Here is a 19667-nt window from a genome sequence, read left to right on the forward strand (position 1 = left end):
CCAATTAATTTATAAAAACCCAAAGCCAAAAGCTTTTGTAATCATCATCCGTTTACTTTTTTGTATTGTTGCGTGGGTTTGGAGAGAGTTTTTAACGGTAGCAGAAGAAAACACGGTTCACACTCGAGACAAACTGAGGGAGAAGGAAGAGTTTGAGGAGCGGGGAGGATGGAGCGAGTAGAGAATGTGTGAGTTTGGTACGGTGTGTATCCGATTTTCCAAAAGGATCCCACCTGCCACAGGCAGAGCTCATCTGGGAATTCCTGTCCAGGTGGGGGGTATGTAAACAAGCAAACACTCACACACACACACACACACACACTCGCACACAGGTGCGCCTCACCGTCTGTCCACACACACATCCCGCAGCACACACTCATACAGATGTACGAAGACGCATTTATACATATAAATCACACAAACGCAGTTACATTCAGAAATACACATGGTAGATGTACACACACACACATATATCACACACAGCCCACACACACACACACACACACACACACATGCACAGCTGAAGCATGGACCCAGATGGTGTTTCCGCGTGTGTGTAGCCTTGGGATCCGTGAGGATGCCGGAGACATCTGCTCCACAGGGGCTGGAGCTAGAGGAGGGGTGGGGGGAGGTTAGCGGAGGAAAAACGAAACAACCATGATTTCATATTAGTTCCAAATGATTGTGAAATTTTCCTGAGACACCAGAGAGTTGTGGCGGCGGCGCGCGGGAGGGGGGGGGGGGCCTTTCTTGATGCTTTGAGCTAAATGTTACAGGCCCGTGGAGGGATACGGCTGGACTTCACATATGTGGTTTAAATCACTGGAGGGAGAAGAATCCCCTGACTTTCCTTCACTTGTTTAAACCACTATCTCCTATCTTTTCCAACTGTGTGTGTGTCTGTGTGTGTGTGTGAGAGTGTGTGTGTGTCTGCGTCTATGTGTGCTTCAGAGGCGCATCTGGTGGCAGGCCTGTTAGTGCAAAGAGACAGAAGGGTCATCATGGGAGCGCTTGATTGGTTGCCAGTGAAATACGAAAGCTTGCCAAGAGAGGAAACAGTGCAGTTGTGGCACACACACACACACACACACACTCAAAGCAGATCAGACCATTGCACAGTCTCTGAAGTGTTGAATATTGTCTTTCACATTCCCTCGGTGATAGTGACAGTGCTATAACTTCCCATATATACAGATGTCAGTCTTCATCTGATGCTCTCTGTGTTTCCTGGCTCTGATTTCGACACTTGAGACTCAAAAAAATCAAAAGCACATAACTACCTCTCTGAAACTGTTTAATCCACACGGTTCTGCTTTTCACACTTTCTTCCAAAAAATCTTCCCAGCTCTCCCCTCCAGTGCCTTTCCCTTGTTTTAAGTCTCTGCAGACTGCTCTTATTTCCAGTTTCTGCTCCCACCAGTGTGACAGTGTCATAGCAATCACTGCTAACTATTGGTGTCAGAAGTGGGATTGGGGTTGTCTTCATGCTTCGAATCTGTCTGACAGTACAATACGCCCCCAGACTCCCGCTACAGTGGGGGGGGAAAAAAAAGAAGAAGAAATATATGTCTGCTAAAGACATAAATGGTTCACACATATTCACTCCCACCTGCTTGAGACTTAACTCTTTCACACAGGGAGGGAAGGTTTTACACGCCCCCACACTCCCATAGACTTTCACACGTCTCCAGCTGGAGAACTGAGGAGGAATCGTATTTAATGCCTTGTTTGATGCGGAGGGGGCCACAGAAATAGACTACAACAAAACAACAGTCTGAAAAAAAAACACACACAAAGTTTAAACAGAGAATCACATCACTCACGTGTTAGGAAGATCGGAAGGAGAAAACTTAAATGTCTTTATTGTTTCATCAGTTAGATGTGGCGGCGGCGGCGTTGTTGTAAGGGTCTTTTTGTTTTTTTCGTTATTTGGACGTGTGCTCGCGCTTTTCGAGTGTGTTCAGACGTCGAGTGTGTGAGTGAGTGTGTGTGAGCGAGAGATAATAACCATATTTAACATCTTATGACATTCCAATTTCATACATCATCGTCAGAGCAACGCATTGAAAAACAAGACACTGCTGCATTTTTCACAGGTTCTGCTTTGCTCTCTCGCTCCTTTGCTCCCTCGCATATTTTCATGTCTCCCACGTTCTTCTCGCCTCTCTTTCTCTCCTCTCTTCTCTCCCTCTGTCTCCTCTCTCTGTCCGTCTGCTTGTCTTTCGCACTCAGCAGCTGCCGTGTCCATACTGTACAGTGTGTGCTATTTCTGAATGAAGCCTTCTTCTCGTGCAGCCAGCCTGTGAGCTTCGCCGAAGCCAGACCACAACTAGCTGACTGTGGCTGTACGGCGGCCATGCTCGTACACAGAGAAAGCCGTGGAGCTGGCACCTGAACGAGAGAGAGAGAGTAACAGAGAGAAAGAGATGAGACAGAAACAAACATACAGTGGCGCAGTAGAGATTGTTACAGCTACAGATGTGCTTTGGCTCTAAAACAAAGAGCAGATTCAAATTGGCTTTAGCTGGTTTCCCCTTTTTTCCTCCTCTGAAGACTCTTAGGCTTTGAAATATTGCTCATATTATATAGCTATAAAGCTGGGAGTTGGGAATCCTACAGTATATCTCTGAAAGAGTTATGACAGCCTCAGAGTCCTCTGATTGACTCATTCAAACTAACGGGAGTGAACATCCAGAAGGGAGCAATGCACTGCCATCAACCGATGAGAAATTAAACAATCTAATCAGAAAATCATGATTTGTTTAAGTCCCCTTCAATTAAAAAAACAATCTAATTGATTTTTCTTAGTGTAGCCAATTAAATAAGCAACATTTTGTTGATTAAAACCACCTCTCTCTTCTCCTCCCTCTTCCCCCCCCACTTTTTTTTGTTGATCCCATTTTTTGTTTTTCGCCAGGACTGTCCTCGCCTGGTTCACTTAAGAAGCCGGGGAAGTTTGATTTCAACGCCCTGACTTCCCAGACGAGGTCCCCCCGCATGGCGTTCACACACCACCCGCTGCCTGTGCTGGCAGGAGTGAGACCAGGTGAGAGCGCTGCCATGAAACCCCAACAACCCCCCAACCCCGCCTTTTATAATCTGAAAAAGAGAGAGAAGGAAAGGGAGTGTCAAACTCGATCCATACTCAAACTAAATAAATCCAAGCGAGTGCCTGAAAATGATGAAAATCCCAAATATACTTGCCGAGAGAGCAAAAATAAAAACTTTAAATCCTGCAGTTGCTGAGAAGCAATATGCCCGCAGAGTTTCACCTGTTCAGTGCTATCATCATGGCTTGGCATAAATTTCTCTCTCTCTCTCTTTCAGCCTCTCTCCATCCATCCATTTTTTTATTTTTTTTTACCACCATCTTCGTGCCTGTGTGTTTTTAATATCGTCATTGCATGGTACCATCATTGCATCCATGCCTTTGACCTTACTGCTTCATGCATCCATTGTAATGTTTTTTTTAAATGTCTGTTCTTGCATTGAAACTGACTGAGCTGTTTTATTCTCATAGAATGAACTTTGCTGGATGTGTCAGCACACTTTAACACAGTGTATGTACATAAGATCAAAAACATGAAAACATCTACCTCTTTGTGGTGAAAGCTGTGTGAAAATATCAACTTTATTATGTCGGCAAGAAGAAGACAACAAAGGAGCTGGACATCATGATTTCTTTCCTTGTTTTAGTGTCATTAGAAAACCAGTGCTTCTTTTTGTCTGTCTGTTTGTTTCAGATTCACAAACCTGATTTCCAAAAAAGTTACAATAAAAATAGAATGCAGTTATTTCCAAATCCTTTTTGACCTACATACAACTGAACACATTACAAAGTCAAGATATTTAATGTTCAAACTGATTTATTTTTTTGTAAATATTCATTTTGAGTTTGATTCCTGCATCACGTTCCAAAAAAAGCAGCAATAACACGAGTTTGAAGCTTCCACAGGTGAGCAGGTTCATTGGTAACAGGTGATAGTTTCATGATCGGGTATGAAAGGCTCAGCCGTTCACATCGAGGACGGAGTCTGGTTCAACACTTTGTGAAAAACAGTTTGAGGACTCACCATCTACAATCCAGAATCTCATACAAAGATTCTCTCTGCATGTGTCCGTGACCTTCGATAGAGGATGTAACTGGAACACTTCAGTTCATCTCTGCATCCGCAGATGAAGTTCAGACAGAGAGTTTTTGGAATCTGCGTTTTAAGTTTGTCCTTGAAAATATGTTTGAGTATTGAGAAAACACAGGTCTGAAAATAAGTAACAGACTGTCGTGTATTCTTAAAGTAACATTCGGTGTTTCCAAGGTCGTGTCTCATTACAGACACTAAGGGCGAGCTGTCCTCATACGAGCGTCTCGGCCCTATAGGATAACCGACATGGTTTCTCCATCTCCAGTCAGAGAATTCCCAAAGTCTCCGGGATGTCAAGTTTGCCAACAAGTCCCTGTGGGCTGGTCTCACTTTTCAAAGGAATAAATATGTCCTCTCTGTCTCTCACCCTCTCATTCCATTTGTCTCTCGGAGGGATGATTTGGTCCGCAGCCAAACCAGACCTACCACGTAAAGGTCATTTGAACTCATTGCCCTCCGTGTTGAAACATATTGAATTTTACTTGCGGAGGTCCCCACAGTATATTTAGAAAATAAGAGTCCAGGCCGGATCTCGCATCGTTAAAGCCGTGTTGTTTATCTGCAGCGGATTGAATTCTGCATTTGAATTGATTTCTAAAATTTGCTCCTGTCTGTTTTTGAGTTGAAGAGGTGTCGGGGACTGTCTCAGGTTTCTTTGTCGTCCCCCTCCCCGCACCCCCAACTAACTTCTCACACCGTGTGAGTGTGTGAGTGTGCGGCTAAGAGGTTTTCATGTAATAGAGAGACTGTAATGAGACAGTGTTTAGAGATTGTGTACGGCATGCATTTATGCACGTACACACACATGCGTGCATGTGTAAATTTACGCTCGTGTGGAGGACTCTCTATGCTAAAATGGCTGCCGTCCAAATGGAATGTCCCTCGGAGGCCTTGGTTCTATAAAGAGACTGGAGGATGATGGGAGGGAGGGAGGGAGGGATGAAAAGGGAAATGGGGGTAGACAGAGAGGGGGAAGAAGCAGTAAGCAATCATGGCTTGTCTTTGGACGGGCTGGAGCTGTTAGCTCTCGTTGTATAGGTCTAGTGAGTGTGGCTGTTCAGGGGTAAGGATTGGATGGTTTATGTCCTGTTTTTGGCTCTGGGCAGACGTGGAGAGCTGCCAGATTGACTGTTGTCTGATTATACCAGTCTGGAGAGTCCGCCATTGTGACGGCGATTACACACACACACACACACACCAGTATACATAGAAAGACACATGAAAGCTGCGGCAGACATAGCAAGACGCAGACTCAAAAAAAAGACGGGGACACCGACACACCAAAAATACACCGAAAGTTTGAACAAACAGGCGCTGACACACACTCTGTGAGTGCAGTATACACAAGAGATAGTAGGTGACAGACACAATCACAGATGCTTGTTCGCCAGGCTCCCCTCACCTAGCAGCTTGCCTCTTTAGTTCAGTGTGCCAAATTGCCAAAGCCATAGAATCTCAGCAGAAGACAGACAGACAGTGGAGCCTTGTGTATGCATGTGTGTGTGTGTGTGTGTGTGGTTGGCTGACTGGCTGGCTGACTAATGTCTCCGGGAGGCGTTTTGTGGTCGGTTGGGAGCGGAGGGGAGATTCTCTCTCAAGCTTCAAACTACTGGGCAGAACCGCACAGCGAGGATATGCTGCTGATTGATTACACATCACCGACAAGCAATAAAACAAAAGTGGAAAAACCCAGTGTGTGTGTGTGTGTGTGTGGCTCTGTCATACCCAAGTGGTTTGTGTGTGTGTGTGTGTGTATACATGTGTGTGTGTGTTTACTTGAAAAAAGAAACCGAGAGGGGAGCAGAAGGCAGAAAATATTGTAACACACTCCAGCGTGTACGGGACTCTGAAAGTGTGTGTGTGTGTGTGCGGTGATGCCAGGCTTACCAGAGGTACAGAAAAATCTAGTGGGCTGATTTATAAAATGAATGGGACCAGATGTTTCCCAATAGCCGGGGATAATGCCAGTCATTTGTAAGCAGAAACAGCTTCAGTCAGTCAACCACAAGAGAACGTCACAGCTATTTTCTGTGTTATGACAATAATGGGCTGAAACGGCAACGTGTTGGTGCTTAGTCAGAACATATGCATGTCTTATATACTGTCAGGTGTGCATGTTAATGTACTGAATACCTCAGTGTTGTGTGAGCTTAACATCTGTGTAATAAAATGAGTCTCACTGTATTTTCCCACTTTTGGCCTCTCTTCACGTTCCTCTTCATCCTTTCTTTTCCCCATTCCTGTCTCCTTTTTTCGCCCTTCTCTCCTCAGGGAGTCCCCGTGCCTCAGCTTCAGCCCTGCACTTCCCTTCCTCCTCCATCATCCAGCAGTCCAGCCCGTACTTCACCCACCCCACCATACGCTACCATCACCACCAGGACCCGCTTAAGGAGTTCGTGCAGTTCGTGTGCACCGACGGCACAGGACAGCCCAGCGCACAGGTAAGTGTGTCTGTGTGTGCAGAGGAAGGAGAGGGAACAGTGCAAGAAACAGAAAGACGTAAAATCATATCTTTATCTTAGATGTACAGGTGAGCATTGACCCTGCAAAAAAGAACTCATGCCGTGAAGGAACAGGGAGGAGGAGGAAAATGTCTTTAGGTCAAATGCATCAGCAGGAGGAGGCAGCCAGATGTGCTAAAACAAAAGAAACTCAGAGGAAGGAGCCAAACCACGTTTGACTCATCACAAGTTCAACATGTAAACGTCTCCTACAGTTCTGCTCAGGCTGGGGGGGGGTCTCTCAGGACAGGTTAGAGAGCAGGTGTGACCTGAGTGAGGCTGGAGTGGATTTACGACAGGGGAAGCAAGGCTGCAAAAGTCTGGAGAGGCCGGTGTGTGGACACGTCTAGATTTAACACTGTTTGGTTCTCATGGAGGGAACCTGACGCAGACTCCTCATTTAACGAGCCCTCATGAGCAAAGATATGTCTGCACGGCAACCTGTAATCATATCCATCAGTGCAAATGTATGTGAGTGCCGATGGGAGTCGAAGAACAGTTTAATTAAAACACACCGTGGAAGCTAAGTGGGGCACAGAGGGGGTTTCTGGGACATCGTTGAGCCTTTTTTGAAGTGTCGTGGGTCTAAATCAGTGAACCATCAGTGCGGGGAGGGCAGGTGCCCCCTTTACAACCCTAAATAACTCCCCAAACATCCAAACTTCAGCCGACTGAACACATGCGGACACGTTGATGAAGGTGCAGGCTGCTGTAAACCTCTACTGTAAACTTGGCCTTGTGACTTATTGAGCCCTTCTTCATGTCCTGTTATCCTTTGTTCTCATCACTCCACACGCTAAACACACAGTCTCATGTGACACACACACACACACACACACACACACACACACACACACACTTTTTTCTCATTGCTGATTTCCCGTCTTTGTTTAAATGAATAACTTTCTGTGGACGAGTCCACTTTTCTTTCCCCCCTTGTGTGTCGACAGTGTCCATAATTTTTCCACTTCTTATTCACCTCACTATTTTTGCCCAGACTGTCTCATATTTTTGTTTATTTTATTTTTTTTTAAATGTGAGTGACCTCTTTTGTCCCCGTGTGCAAGCAGTGTGTGTGTGTGTGTGTGTGTGTGTGTGTGAGATATTAGCCTACGTGTCCATATTGTCTATATATGAGTGTCTTACCCTGACCTGTGTGTGTGTGTGTGTGTGTGTGTGTGTGTGTGTGTGTGTGTGTGGCTCCCTGTGCACTGTATATTCTTCTCGGGGTGTGTCCCGCTCACCCTGTCTGTATGGTCCGTCTGCAGCCTAATGGAGGTGGCCAGAGCAAAATGCCGGGCTCCTTCCTGCTGCCTCCGCCACCCCCGGTGGCGCGCCCTGTGCCCCTCCCCATGCCCGACTCTAAAATCATCAGCACGCCCACTGACGGCGGACTCAGCTCACCCGCATCTCCGTGTAAGTCACTCCCAACTCCCACTCCCCTCCTCCACAAACCCCAACATTACTGCCCCGAGTCTCCCCCACAGACTTCTCGTAGACACCAGTCCGGATCGATGTAAGTTGGTTAGCTCTTAGCTGGCAGATCATTTGTCCTTTGTTCCAAGCAATCAAGTTTTTCTAGAGCTAGAGCAGGCGTAGCCATCATAGACGTCCCAGCATTTATGTGCAGCGCAGGCCTGGGACTTCTACAATGACTACCGCTGTAGTTTGTCCTAATTCAGCTAACCGTCTGTTTCCAGTAAGGTTACAGTCAAACACTCAGCAGCCCCGGGAGCTTCACTCCTGTTTCATCCATCACCTTATGAACTGTACCGTACTGTACCGTACGAGCAAGATCCAATCCTGTCGAGGCAGAAGCCACGCCTTTGCCAAACCAGAGATCCTTTTTGAAGCTCTTCTGTATCTCCTGATCTGAAGTCTTCCTTTCTCTCTCCGTGTCTTTGCAAAGCCTTCGCTTCTTCTTCTTCTCCTTCTTTCCTCCACCCTCAAAACCCTTTTATTCACTCTCTCTCTCTCTCTCTCTTTCTTTTTTCTCTCTGGTGTTCGGTTTCCTGCAAGCACCACAAGAGGCAGTGTAGTCTCTCTCCCTTCTTTTTGATGTGTTTTGTAGTTTTTCGGGGGGGGTATGCAGAGCAGAGCAGGGCCCTGTGCACGATGCCTCTGTAGCTGCAAAACCTTTGATCAACGCAAACTTTGCATGTCTGTCTGTGACAGCGGCAATACAATCTACCCCCTTTCTCTCATTTCTTTTTCTTTATTTGATATATCCTCACATCCTCCTTTCTTTGTTTCTTTTTTTATTTATTATTATTCCTTTATTTCTCTCTTTTTTCTTTTTAAGGGAACAAAATTAGGGCAGTTGGCGTGGACTCCAAAAAAAAAAAAAAAAAAAAGAAAGAAACATCATGCCCCACTTTACCCACCCAATCCCCTCGCCACCTTCACACAAATCTCACAACAATTAAAAATTGAGAACAACAAAAAACATGGAAATCACAGTCTGAACAAGAACAACCCAAATCTCTCTAAACATGAATGATAAAGTCTAATTAGTGCTCGCTCTATATATATAAATATATATATACTGGGGGAGCGGGAGAGAGAGGAGTGTCTTCAGGGAGCGGTGAGGCTTTGGTTGGTTCCACCTCCAGACAGGTGCGGTACGAGAGTCGGGCCACGGGGAGAGGCACACCACGAGGGGGGCACTGGACGGAGCAACCGGGGGCACCTTCTCCTCCTTTTTTTGTTTTGACTTTTTCCTCTCCTCTTCCTGTCCTATCAACCTTTCCTCCTCCTCCTCCTCCTCCTTCCAACTCTCTCAGATTAACGTGTCACTTTATTATTTATTTATATGAACATCTATATAAATAAATATCCGTCTCTTTTCTCATTCCGGTGACTGTTATCACTGTTTTTGTTTTTTTTTTGTTTTTGTTTTTTATGAAACGCCCTCTACTTTTTGTCTCGTAATTACAGTCACACACACACATGCACACACACATGCACACACACACACACATGCATATGGTACACACTCACCCTCACTCATGCATCAGTTTCCAGCCCTGTCACTGTCACCCCCACACATCCCCCCCATCCCCCTCAACCTGAACCAAGTCATGCACAGCAACAACAACAACGACAACAACAAAAAAAAGTTCTACTCAGCTGCCATGTTGGAGTCCAGTGAGCACAACTGCCCTAAATTTGATCCTGTGGCATCACTCGGTGGTGTCACTTTTGAAGCTGAGACGCTCCTCTTAAGCGGAGCATCGGTTACCACTGGTGATGAATGCAGTTCCTCCATCGGTCACCCTGTTATTAAAGTCCACAGTGGATCCTCAGTGGTTTTTTTCTCTCATTACGGAGGCCAGGGGCTGCTGAGGAGCGTCTGTGACTAACAGCACAGCCACATTTTTGGGGGGAAGTAGCTTCTTCATGTCAGCGCTAATCATTACAGGCTGTACATCCCCTCGTCAACCACAGATTAAACGGTTAAGTGAAGTGAAAATAACAATGACGCTGCCCACAAAGTGAATAAATCATCCGTGTGACTAATAGGGCATCAGTATCCCTGACCCTCACTGTCTTCTCCCCGCTAACTCATCCGACAGTGAGTTGTAGCGTTAGTTTAACGTTCTGTTAAAACATAACGAGAGCATCAAACTCTGCTATGAGCTCGGAGTGTGTATGTGTGTGTGTGTAAAAGCATGTACACACTTGTCTCTCTCTGTTTGTAGCATACTCCACGCCAGGCTCCACAGCTCCCAACCGGTTTGTCGGCATCGGAACACGGGACAACTTTCTGAATATCCCCCAGCAGACTCAGGTACCCCGCCAACCTCCCTTCATTTAATTAACATCCACCCATCCACCTCTCCCTCCTCCTCCTCCTCCTCCTCTTGTTTTATGTCTTTTTCTTCCTCGTTCCTCATCACCCGCTGCGAGCCTGACTCTGCACATTGCTGCACGTAGATGATACTTCACAGTAAAATGTTACTGCAGGCATCTTGGAGTTTAAGAGGACAAGCATGTCATCCGGAGCGAAGGCCGTGATACAGAGGCAGTGCTCAGACAATGGCTGTGCATTGGCAAACTCTTCTACACTCAGTGATTCAGCCAGTGTCGATCAACAGTTTGAACATTTTGTGTAAGCAGCATCATTTTTTTTTTTTGCCTCGTTCTGACCATAAAATCCCATCTCATGGTCAGTTTACACATTTTTCCAGAGCTTCCAACCGCACCGTCTTCATCAAGCAAGCTAAGCTCAGTTTTAATGGAGACAGATCTGCTGACATGTGATCTCGGTAGCGGAGATAGAGGAGATGTTAAGCTCACATGTCAGCAGACTCCAGAATCCATGAAAACTGAGCAAACTCCGTCCGTTAACGGGGCGTGTCGGGTGATGTGGTTGAAAGCCGCGGAGAAGCCGGCAGAGTGGACCTCGAGATGGTCGAGAATAAACGTAATGTTTTTCTAAAATCTAGATTTTAAAAACTCGTGGAACACGGCCGCCTTTAAAACGCCTGCAGAGGAACATTACACACACATATGTCACGCTGACAAGATGTTGTCCATCCGTACTTTTTGCAGACTCGCCCACCTACGCTGACAAAAAGCATCGCCCGTGTATCAAGGCCTTTAGTTTCAGTATTGGTTTACAGTGTCTGTACCACAGTAGTTTCCCCACAGTGAATGTAAGCAGTGCCAGTTAGTTTCAGCTCCAGCAGTGTTGATTTATCTCCGCTCGGCCCCACAGTGTGTATTAGTGCAGCGTGTGAGGCCAGTAGTGAACTACATTGTGGTTTCAGCTTTGGCTGCGCTCTGCCACTGGGCTGCAGCGTCTTGGGCCTCCTCCATCACCAACACAACTTTTCTCATTAGGGGCTAACCGCACCTGCCTGCAGCCAACTCGGCTCTCCTGTCCTCCCCACACATGGAAACAATCTGCATTCCTCCTCCTCTGCACAGCTCTGCTCGGCTGCTCGGCTCTCCCTCCTCCTCCTTCTCCTCCTCCTCCTCCTCCTCGCCTCACCCTCACACTCCTCTCATGCATCAGCAGCCCACCCTCTCTCTCCCTCTCCCTCTCTCTTTCCTTCTCTCTCCTCCTGCTGCTCCCTCTAGTATTTTCGAGCTCCCCACCTGCACCACTCTCCCACAGATGTAGCCCTGGCACTGAGGGGACATCCAAACACCGTCCAAATCTGTGTGTGTGTGTGTGTGTGTGTGTGTGTGTGTGTGTGAGCGCGTATGCATATACACGCAGATACACTTGAGCTCCGTGCCAAAACTCTTGCCCCTCATTTTCTCTCCTAAAAAAAAACAACAGGGCTTTTACAACAGCTTACATCTGTTCCCAACGCTTATTATCTCCTGCTATTGCTTATCAAACATTATTGAAAAATGTCCACTTTGAACGTTTCTGCCGGATTTACGGCGCACACAGCGAGAACCTGGCCGCCGGTCTCGACTGCTCCCAGTTAGCCGAGCCTAGTAGGTCAGCAACAACCCCAGCCAGAGTGAGTAACCGAGGTCTCTGCCTATCCTGCTGTTCTCTGGCATATGGAGAGGTTCAGACGATGGCCCTGCCAGCCCGCCTCGCCGCCTGCTAGCCAACTAGCCAAGACAGAGAGGAGAGAGAGTCTTCCCACTGCTGCTGTCGTGGAGACGAGAAGCAGAGAAAAGCTGGTCTGAGGAGCTCTCTGGTGGCGAGACCTCGGCCGTGCAGGAGGAGGGACCGAGAGAAACGGAGGGAAAAGAGAGAGCGGGAGTTAGTCGAAGCTCGCTGCACTCCACAGTCACGTCCCGGCTGTCTGGTTGCCCGCAGCAACCAGACATGATGTCATAGGCAGTTGAACTTGGACTTGAAGAGAGGGGGGGGTGGTGGAGGTTGAGAGAGGGGGTCACTTTCCACTGCCAAGGATTACACTGGCGAGAGCCGGAGTGAGAGAGGGAGAGGAAAAGAAAAGGGAAGGGGGCTAAGGGGAAGTCGGAGCCAGGAAGGAGGAGTTATCTGCAAACACCAAAGAATCATGGGTAGGAAGGAGGGAGGATAGATGGAGGGGGGTTGAAGCTGCCTTTCTCGGGCGGAGGGGGTGGACATTAAAGGTGGGGTGATCCATCCGGGCCGAGCCGCCCTGTGGAATGTCAGCCCGGCCTGTGCCAAAGCCTCCACTCTGCCCTCTTATCAAACCCAGAAACCGGATCCCCGGACTATCTGCCCTCAATAGCTTTACAGTGTAGCCTGAGACCACTCAGGGCCCACGGAGCAGAGACATATTAGGAGGATCGCTTTACATGCGTGGACTGGCAGAGCATGACGGAGCAGTTACAGCCGAGCTGTGTGTGCTGCGCCCAAATAACCCGAGTGTTTTTTAACAAGCGGAGTCAGCCCTCTTAAACACAGCGAGCGGTGAAGTCCAGGCAGTAACTTTTTCAACAGTGTGTGGGACAGCTGAGCTCAGCAGATACTGGGAATGAGGGGAAAAGGAGTGGAAGGGGGCCACCTAGTGGACGAAGGTTTGTCTGTACAAACACAAACCACCAGTCCATGTTATTTATTTCTTTGTTCTTCGAGGTCTTAACTGATCAAATTATTCAGAAATCTGCCTGGAGTCATTTTAAGTAGCAGGTGTGTTAATGTGTGTTTCCTGTCCACATGATTTATCTTGTGGTCCTCTGGTGGAGGCGTTAACCTCACCAACCTCACACCATACTGTCTGTGTGTGTGTGTGTGTGTGTGTGTGTGTGTGTGTGTGTGTGTGTGTGTGTGTGTTTGATGTTTAAACACTCACCCTGTCTTCTCTCTTCTCCTCCACAGTCCTGGTTCCTCTGACAAGGCCTCTCTGAACCAAGAGCTAAAATTGTGTCATGAAAATTGGGAAAATTTTTTGAAAAACAAACACATCACCGCTGATTAAGAACAGACTGCTGACACTAAAAAAAAAAAAAAGGTCTTTCTCTCTCGCCAACACTATTCAAAGTACTACTACAGAACCCAAACCCCCCCTACCACCACCACCACCACCACCACCACAACAACCACCAACTACAACACCGCCCGACCCACGAGAGGACTCCCAATCCAGCAGAATTCGAACAGGAGCGTTGGTCCCCCTTCATGCAGGAGGCTTCGATGAGATTGAGTGGACAGACTCAGAATGCGATCAGGAGGAGGAACTGTCTCACACACACACACACCGTGAAATGTCAGAAAGGAAACACAATATGGCGCCCTGACAAATGACCAATTCTACATTTGTTGTTTCATTTTTTTATGATTTTATTTTTCATTTTGTTGTCTCCACAATGAAACTCCATGCATTGGCTGGGAGATCCAAAACAAAAAAAGAAGCAAAAAACAAAAAAAAGAGTAGTGGTAAACGGTGAAGTGCAAGTTGAAAAAGGTCGCCCCCCCTCCATATCTGCGTATTTTCCCACGTACCTCTCCTCCAGGTGCATGGTCCCACCTGACCCCCATCCTCACCCCGCCCCGTCCCCGCACCTCATCACACATGCAGGGTCCAGACCGCGAAAACGCCGCAGCCGCACGCCCCCTCTGCGCGTCGCCACACTCTCGCCGCTTCATTCACTCAGCCCTGAGCCTCTTTTTCATTTCTGATTGGCCAATCAAAGTGACACCATGTGATGGTGTGACATATATGCACTAAGTGGCTGGTCTTTGTTTACCTGTCAAAGGATCAGGGCGTCCTGCTGTGGGAGGGAAGAGAAGGAGTGATAGCCATGAGGCGAGTGCAAAAGCGAAGTGAACACACGACAGACAGTCATAACACTAACTCTACACGTGCTCGTTCGTCCCCTCACCTATGCACTATTAATTTTTAATAAGGGATGGACAGTATTGCACAGAGACGGTCAGATGAGCGTTTGAGAGAAGCGAGTCGAGGCTGGCTGTCGTCGCGGAGGGGAGGGGATGCGTCCGCGCGAACGTGTTTCAGGTCTCGGCCCTCGAAACACACAGTGCACACACACATACGCAGCATGTTCACACACACAAACACACGCTTGCATACAGCACATGCAGACCATCGTCTCCAGAACAGTCTGTCACACAACCACTCATTATATCATCTTGTTATTATTCATAGAATTTAATTTACAGGACAGCACACGCAGCCGCAGCTTCATATTATTCGCTTTCATTTTGTTTGTAGGTGTTCTCTTGCGATTTCCTTCTTTCTTTTTTTTTTTTTTTGCCAGATTTGGTTTTGGTTTTTTGTCACACTTGGATTGTTTTAAAAAAAAACTTCTCTTGCATGCCATAACACATTTTTTCTCCTTTAGTTTGCAGTAACACGTTTAAGTATCACGCTCAGAGCAGTTTCTCAAATCTCTCACGTATGGACAGCACGGTAACAACAGCTCATCACATGCATCCCTTGCATTGCTTCACCCTGTACCCCCCTTTTTAGTCCAGTCACAGGAAACCCCAGAGGACTACACACACACACACACACACACACACACACGTACATATATATGAAATGCACACTAACACCACCAACAACCTGACATAAAAGAATAAAGGGAAGCCTTTATATTTGGTTCTCCAAACTGCCTTTGTTAATGGTTTTTCATTCATCACTTAAGATTTGTCTTTTTAATTTGAGATTTTTTTTTTCTATGTAAATGTTCACATCTGAAATTTGCTATTTGCTACTATTATTATTATTATTTTCATCATGACACAATCCAACAAAAGCCGACCTCACAAAATAACTGGACTGCCTAGCTGTTGGTTCTGTTTTGCAGGGATAGTAAGCGAGGCTGAGGCGCTCACACGTTCTCAGCCTCTCTAGTAACATTAGCTCTGTGTACTAAAAAAAAAAAAACATATATCAAGACTATAACAATATATGAAAGTGCCTCTGTATTCCCTTCATGCAATTAGTAATAAACTTGACTTCAGGTTCTCTTCCCACATATAAGCTGCAGCTCCAGGGAATGGTAGCGTTGGTGCATGTGGACACTATTGGCCGAGGACAGATCTTTATAGAGGACTGCAAACTTTTGTTGTTGTTTTTTTTTTTGTAAAGACAGAGAGAGAGAGATCTTATACATATATATTTATGATATATGCTCCTTTTTAACTTTTACTACATGAGCTGGTTGGCAGTCTAGTTATTTTCTGAACTCTCACCTCCGCCCCCCCCCCCATCCCTCCACTCCAATCAATCCCTCCCTCCACTCCCCCACAAACACCTCGTTTTCCAGTAACATCACCTTACTGTTACCAGTAAAAAAACGACACACACACACACACACACACATACGCCATCGCCATCTGCAGCGCAGCATTATAATACCTAGATATGAACATGTCACAAAAATCGACAGTAGGTTTGAAGAGAAAAAAAAAAGTGTTTGTTTTTTGATGGAAAGTATTATTATTGAAAAATATGTGTCGATTGAGCCACGTGCAATGCATTGGGTAGATCATTGTGTTTGTCTGTTAGAGATTTTTAAGAAAGCTACGAGAAAAGAGAAAAAAAATGTATTTGTTTCAAGTCCATAAGCTCCGGGACTCTAAACTTAGAGGGCCATGAAAAATCCTAGTCTTTGTAAGTTGGGGGTATTTGTTTTTATTTCCTTTTGTCTCTTTTTTAATGTTTTATGTGTAATCAGTTGTTTATAAAAATGTGGGAGGGCTGAAGGAAAAAAAAAATTCTACACAAGTTGAGAAAAAAATTCTCTATCATCAGATGAAACCTGGTGCTTTAACACTATAAAGTACATTCAGAAATATTGTAAATGAATGGTAATGAACAAAAATAACAAACCATTTAGGAAGCAGCATTATTCCTCTCTATTTTTATTCTTCTTCTATTTGTATCGAGTGGGGGGAGAGGTTCCTGTTCCTTAAGGTTGTGACACAAAAGGCATTTTGGTTCAACCTTTAGAAAGAAAACACAAATCAGATCTATACTGTGGAGATCACGTTACCCGTGCACTGCCTGAAACTCACCAGCAACACCAAAAGACAAAAACAAACAAACCCTCCCGATTGAATTCATTTTTTTTAAAAATCATTGGCATAAACGTTCCTCCCTGTTCTGCGGGGGAAGCTTCACGAAATCCAGCAGATCTTTTCTACCCATCATCATCATCTCGATGTGTTTCTCGATCAAACTCAGCAGGTTGTGTTTGACGGAAAAGAGTATTTAGACCTTCTGTCTCCTGCACAGAGCGCAAAGAAAGGGGCAAAAAAAATCAAAAAAAGTAGCTTCAAATCAAAAAAATCTGAAACAGGCAACAAGGTGAGCCTCTCCCCTGATCCACCTCCCCCTCTCCTCCTCCTCCTCCTCCTCCTCCTCTGTAAATGACTCTTATAGTGCTTGTGCTGTAGTGTATAGTTTCCCAGCAGTTAAAGGTTGTCCCTTAAAAGTGCCTTTTGTTCACAGACTCCATTTTGTAATCCAGATCGACCCCCTTTTTTTTTTTTTTTTTTTCTCGAATTGGCTCGAGGTAGCAGGTCGCCCCTGAGTGCCGCGAGAGGGGGGGAAGGCGAAGGAAAAGGGTCGCCGCCCTCCCGCGCTCGGGGGGCAACTTTTATTTCCCCTCCGCCTTCTTCGAAAATGAATCCCCTCCATTGTACCTCCCCTATATCCTCTCTTCCTTTTCAAAGCCGTATATATATATATACACATATGCATATATGTATATATATATAGTACAAAAGGAAACTGGTGTGAATTAGTTCTTTACTTTTTATTGATAAATGATGACAAAAAAAAACTTTTTTGAAAAGGCAAAAAAACTTGTTCTCGTTCAGCTCTTTGCTTTTTTCTTCCCCTCTGTCTCCACTGTCTGTTTTCTCTTAGACACTGGAGTAGTCTGTAACTGTGTGTCCGTCACTCTCCGTCTCTCTCCCTCTCTCTCTCTCTCTCTCTCTCTCTCCCCCTCGTCCTCTCAGCTGCTGTTTGGCCGAGGGCGTGCGAGGGGAGGGGGAGACAAAAAAAAAAAAAATTGCCGAAAAACTTTTGTCTGAGCAGAATGCAGTTAGCTCACATGTTATTCTTGTCTGTATGCTTCACATTGTATTACCATTACCCATCTTCTTCAGCTTCTCCATTCAAACAGCTAATGTAAGTGAACAAATTTTACGCTGACGGGCTTTTGGGGGTGTCCCCGGGTGGGTTTTAGGAAGGGACGACAGGGGTTCAAGGGGTTCGGGTTGAAGAGGTTTTACGGGGTCGAGAGGGCTGAATGAACTGCTTTGGGATGTTGGAGAAAAAAAAGGGGCTGCTTCGACTAGGATAAGAGTTTGCTCTTTTGTTTTAGCTATTTATTGGCTTTGTTTTACCCCCCTATTTTTATTTAGTTTCCTTTTAATTTGGATTTCCTTTTTTTGCTATCAGGGTATGCTGTCGTTCAGGCTCTCTTCGAGGTTGCCTTTGACTGTAAATGAAAGCTACAAGCACCTTATCACCGGACTTGTCCTGCACGAGGATGAAAGAGGGGGGTTTGCATTTCCAGGACAAATCCCACATCCATTCAAACCAATCTTTCAAAGTGAAGTATTATTGTTCGTGGTGGGTTTCGCACAGGGAAACCCTCAGCAGTATTAGCCATTTACAACACCAACCAGATCGATAAAAAGCCAGCATGAACCTGATCTCTCAGATTTTTGAAGATTCAGGGAAATCCCTCCATTTTTCTCCTCTGACCACCTCATGCTGGACCGCTCCGTGTCTTTGTTCTGTTGTTCATTTTGTTCTTTATCTTAAGCGTGTATGGTTATTGGTGTAATAGGCAGCACCCTTTTAGGCCCCCTGACCCCCAGCTCTTCATACGCCTCTGTCTTCGCCCTCAGTGCAGCACCACTTCTTTGTGAGAACACCCCCAGAGCTCTAGGTGAAATGCATGTGTTAATTACAGTTTCTTTTCCATAAGAAGAAAAACACAGTTTGAGAAGAGCAGCACCTGATTGAATAAAAAGGATGTTCTTGACTGTAACGTCTCGCCGTGCCATGTCTTTCTTTCTACAAACAGAACGCCAGTCTTTATTTGAAAGTGTGAAATTGTTCTTCTTCTCCAGAAGTGTCTTTTTGATCGTTATGAGTACTCGGGTGAATTTAGCCATAGTTGAACGGGACTCAAAATAGCAAGTGTGAGCAGATGCAACCTGTATGCAACATCCATGAAAGAACAAAAGGCACCTAAAGATCGGCCATTCTGTAAAAATAATAATAATAGTATTAGTACTTCATCCTCAGTCTGTCAGGTCGTGTGTACATGTATAATGTCTGCACAGATGACTGACTGTAAAGTACAGGGGTAATACTTCGACATTTGTTCTTTAATGATGAAGAAGTCCGACCTTTAGACCTGAGTCTCTGTTGGAAGTTCATATTTCAGCAGGATATTCCAACACTACTTCTCATGATATATATTTTATGTTGTGCTGCAGAATTTTGTATAAATACTCTGGAACACTGGAGCTGAAGCAGAATCACGTTTATTGGAGTTTGACTCCGGTTTCATGTTGCACTCAGTGTGCATACACAGATAAACATACACACAGCTGAAAACCAACATTAAAATACTATGTACAGATAATATATAAAAATAAATATATCAATAAAAATAAATCTTAATATATATACAATACCTTCGTAGACGTTATCATCTAATGTTCTCATAGATTTAATCGAGATAAACAGTTTATGATTAATATTCTTATTACTAATAAGTATTCAATATCTTTATTATTATTGTCCCTTTTATTATTTATTATCTTTATTATTATAAGTATCGACATTTCCGATAAAGCGCGGCTTTTATCGAAATGTCTGAATACATTTTAGTTATTATAGGTTGTATATTTTCTTGTCTTAATATAATAAAGAACTAATTAATAATAATAATACAGATAATAGTAGTATGTATCCAGAACATTTCAAATAATAAGCAGCGGATTTTCATTACTCAATACTATTTTTTATATTATTACACTAAGTATTCAGACATTTCAAAATAAAAGCAGAGGCTTTTATTCTGAAATGTCTGAATACTTTATTATTATAGTTTATTATTATGATTC

General features: G+C 45.1%; 1 protein-coding gene across 14 annotated transcripts in view; it reads left to right on the forward strand.

The window, feature by feature from the left end:
• nfixa (nuclear factor I/Xa) overlaps positions 1–18419 on the forward strand; it is a 104789-nt gene extending 86370 nt beyond the window's left edge. For 6 of the 14 annotated variants that reach the window (XM_019274236.2, XM_019274232.2, XM_019274237.2 and 3 more), the window contains 5 exons: positions 2918–3046; positions 6414–6583; positions 7912–8059; positions 10345–10433; positions 13425–18419. In XM_019274236.2, coding sequence (XP_019129781.2) covers positions 2918–3046; positions 6414–6583; positions 7912–8059; positions 10345–10433; positions 13425–13439 — 551 coding nt within the window. In that variant the 3' untranslated portion in view covers positions 13440–18419. The remainder of the gene's footprint in view (positions 1–2917; positions 3047–6413; positions 6584–7911; positions 8060–10344; positions 10434–13424) is intronic. The other 8 variants (XM_019274239.2, XM_019274242.2, XM_027283636.1 and 5 more) reach the window with 4 other exon arrangements.
• The last annotated feature ends 1248 nt before the right edge of the window (positions 18420–19667 follow it).

The sequence above is a fragment of the Larimichthys crocea genome, chromosome X (genome assembly GCF_000972845.2).
Source record: "Larimichthys crocea isolate SSNF chromosome X, L_crocea_2.0, whole genome shotgun sequence".
Taxonomy (NCBI): Eukaryota; Metazoa; Chordata; class Actinopteri; family Sciaenidae; genus Larimichthys; species Larimichthys crocea.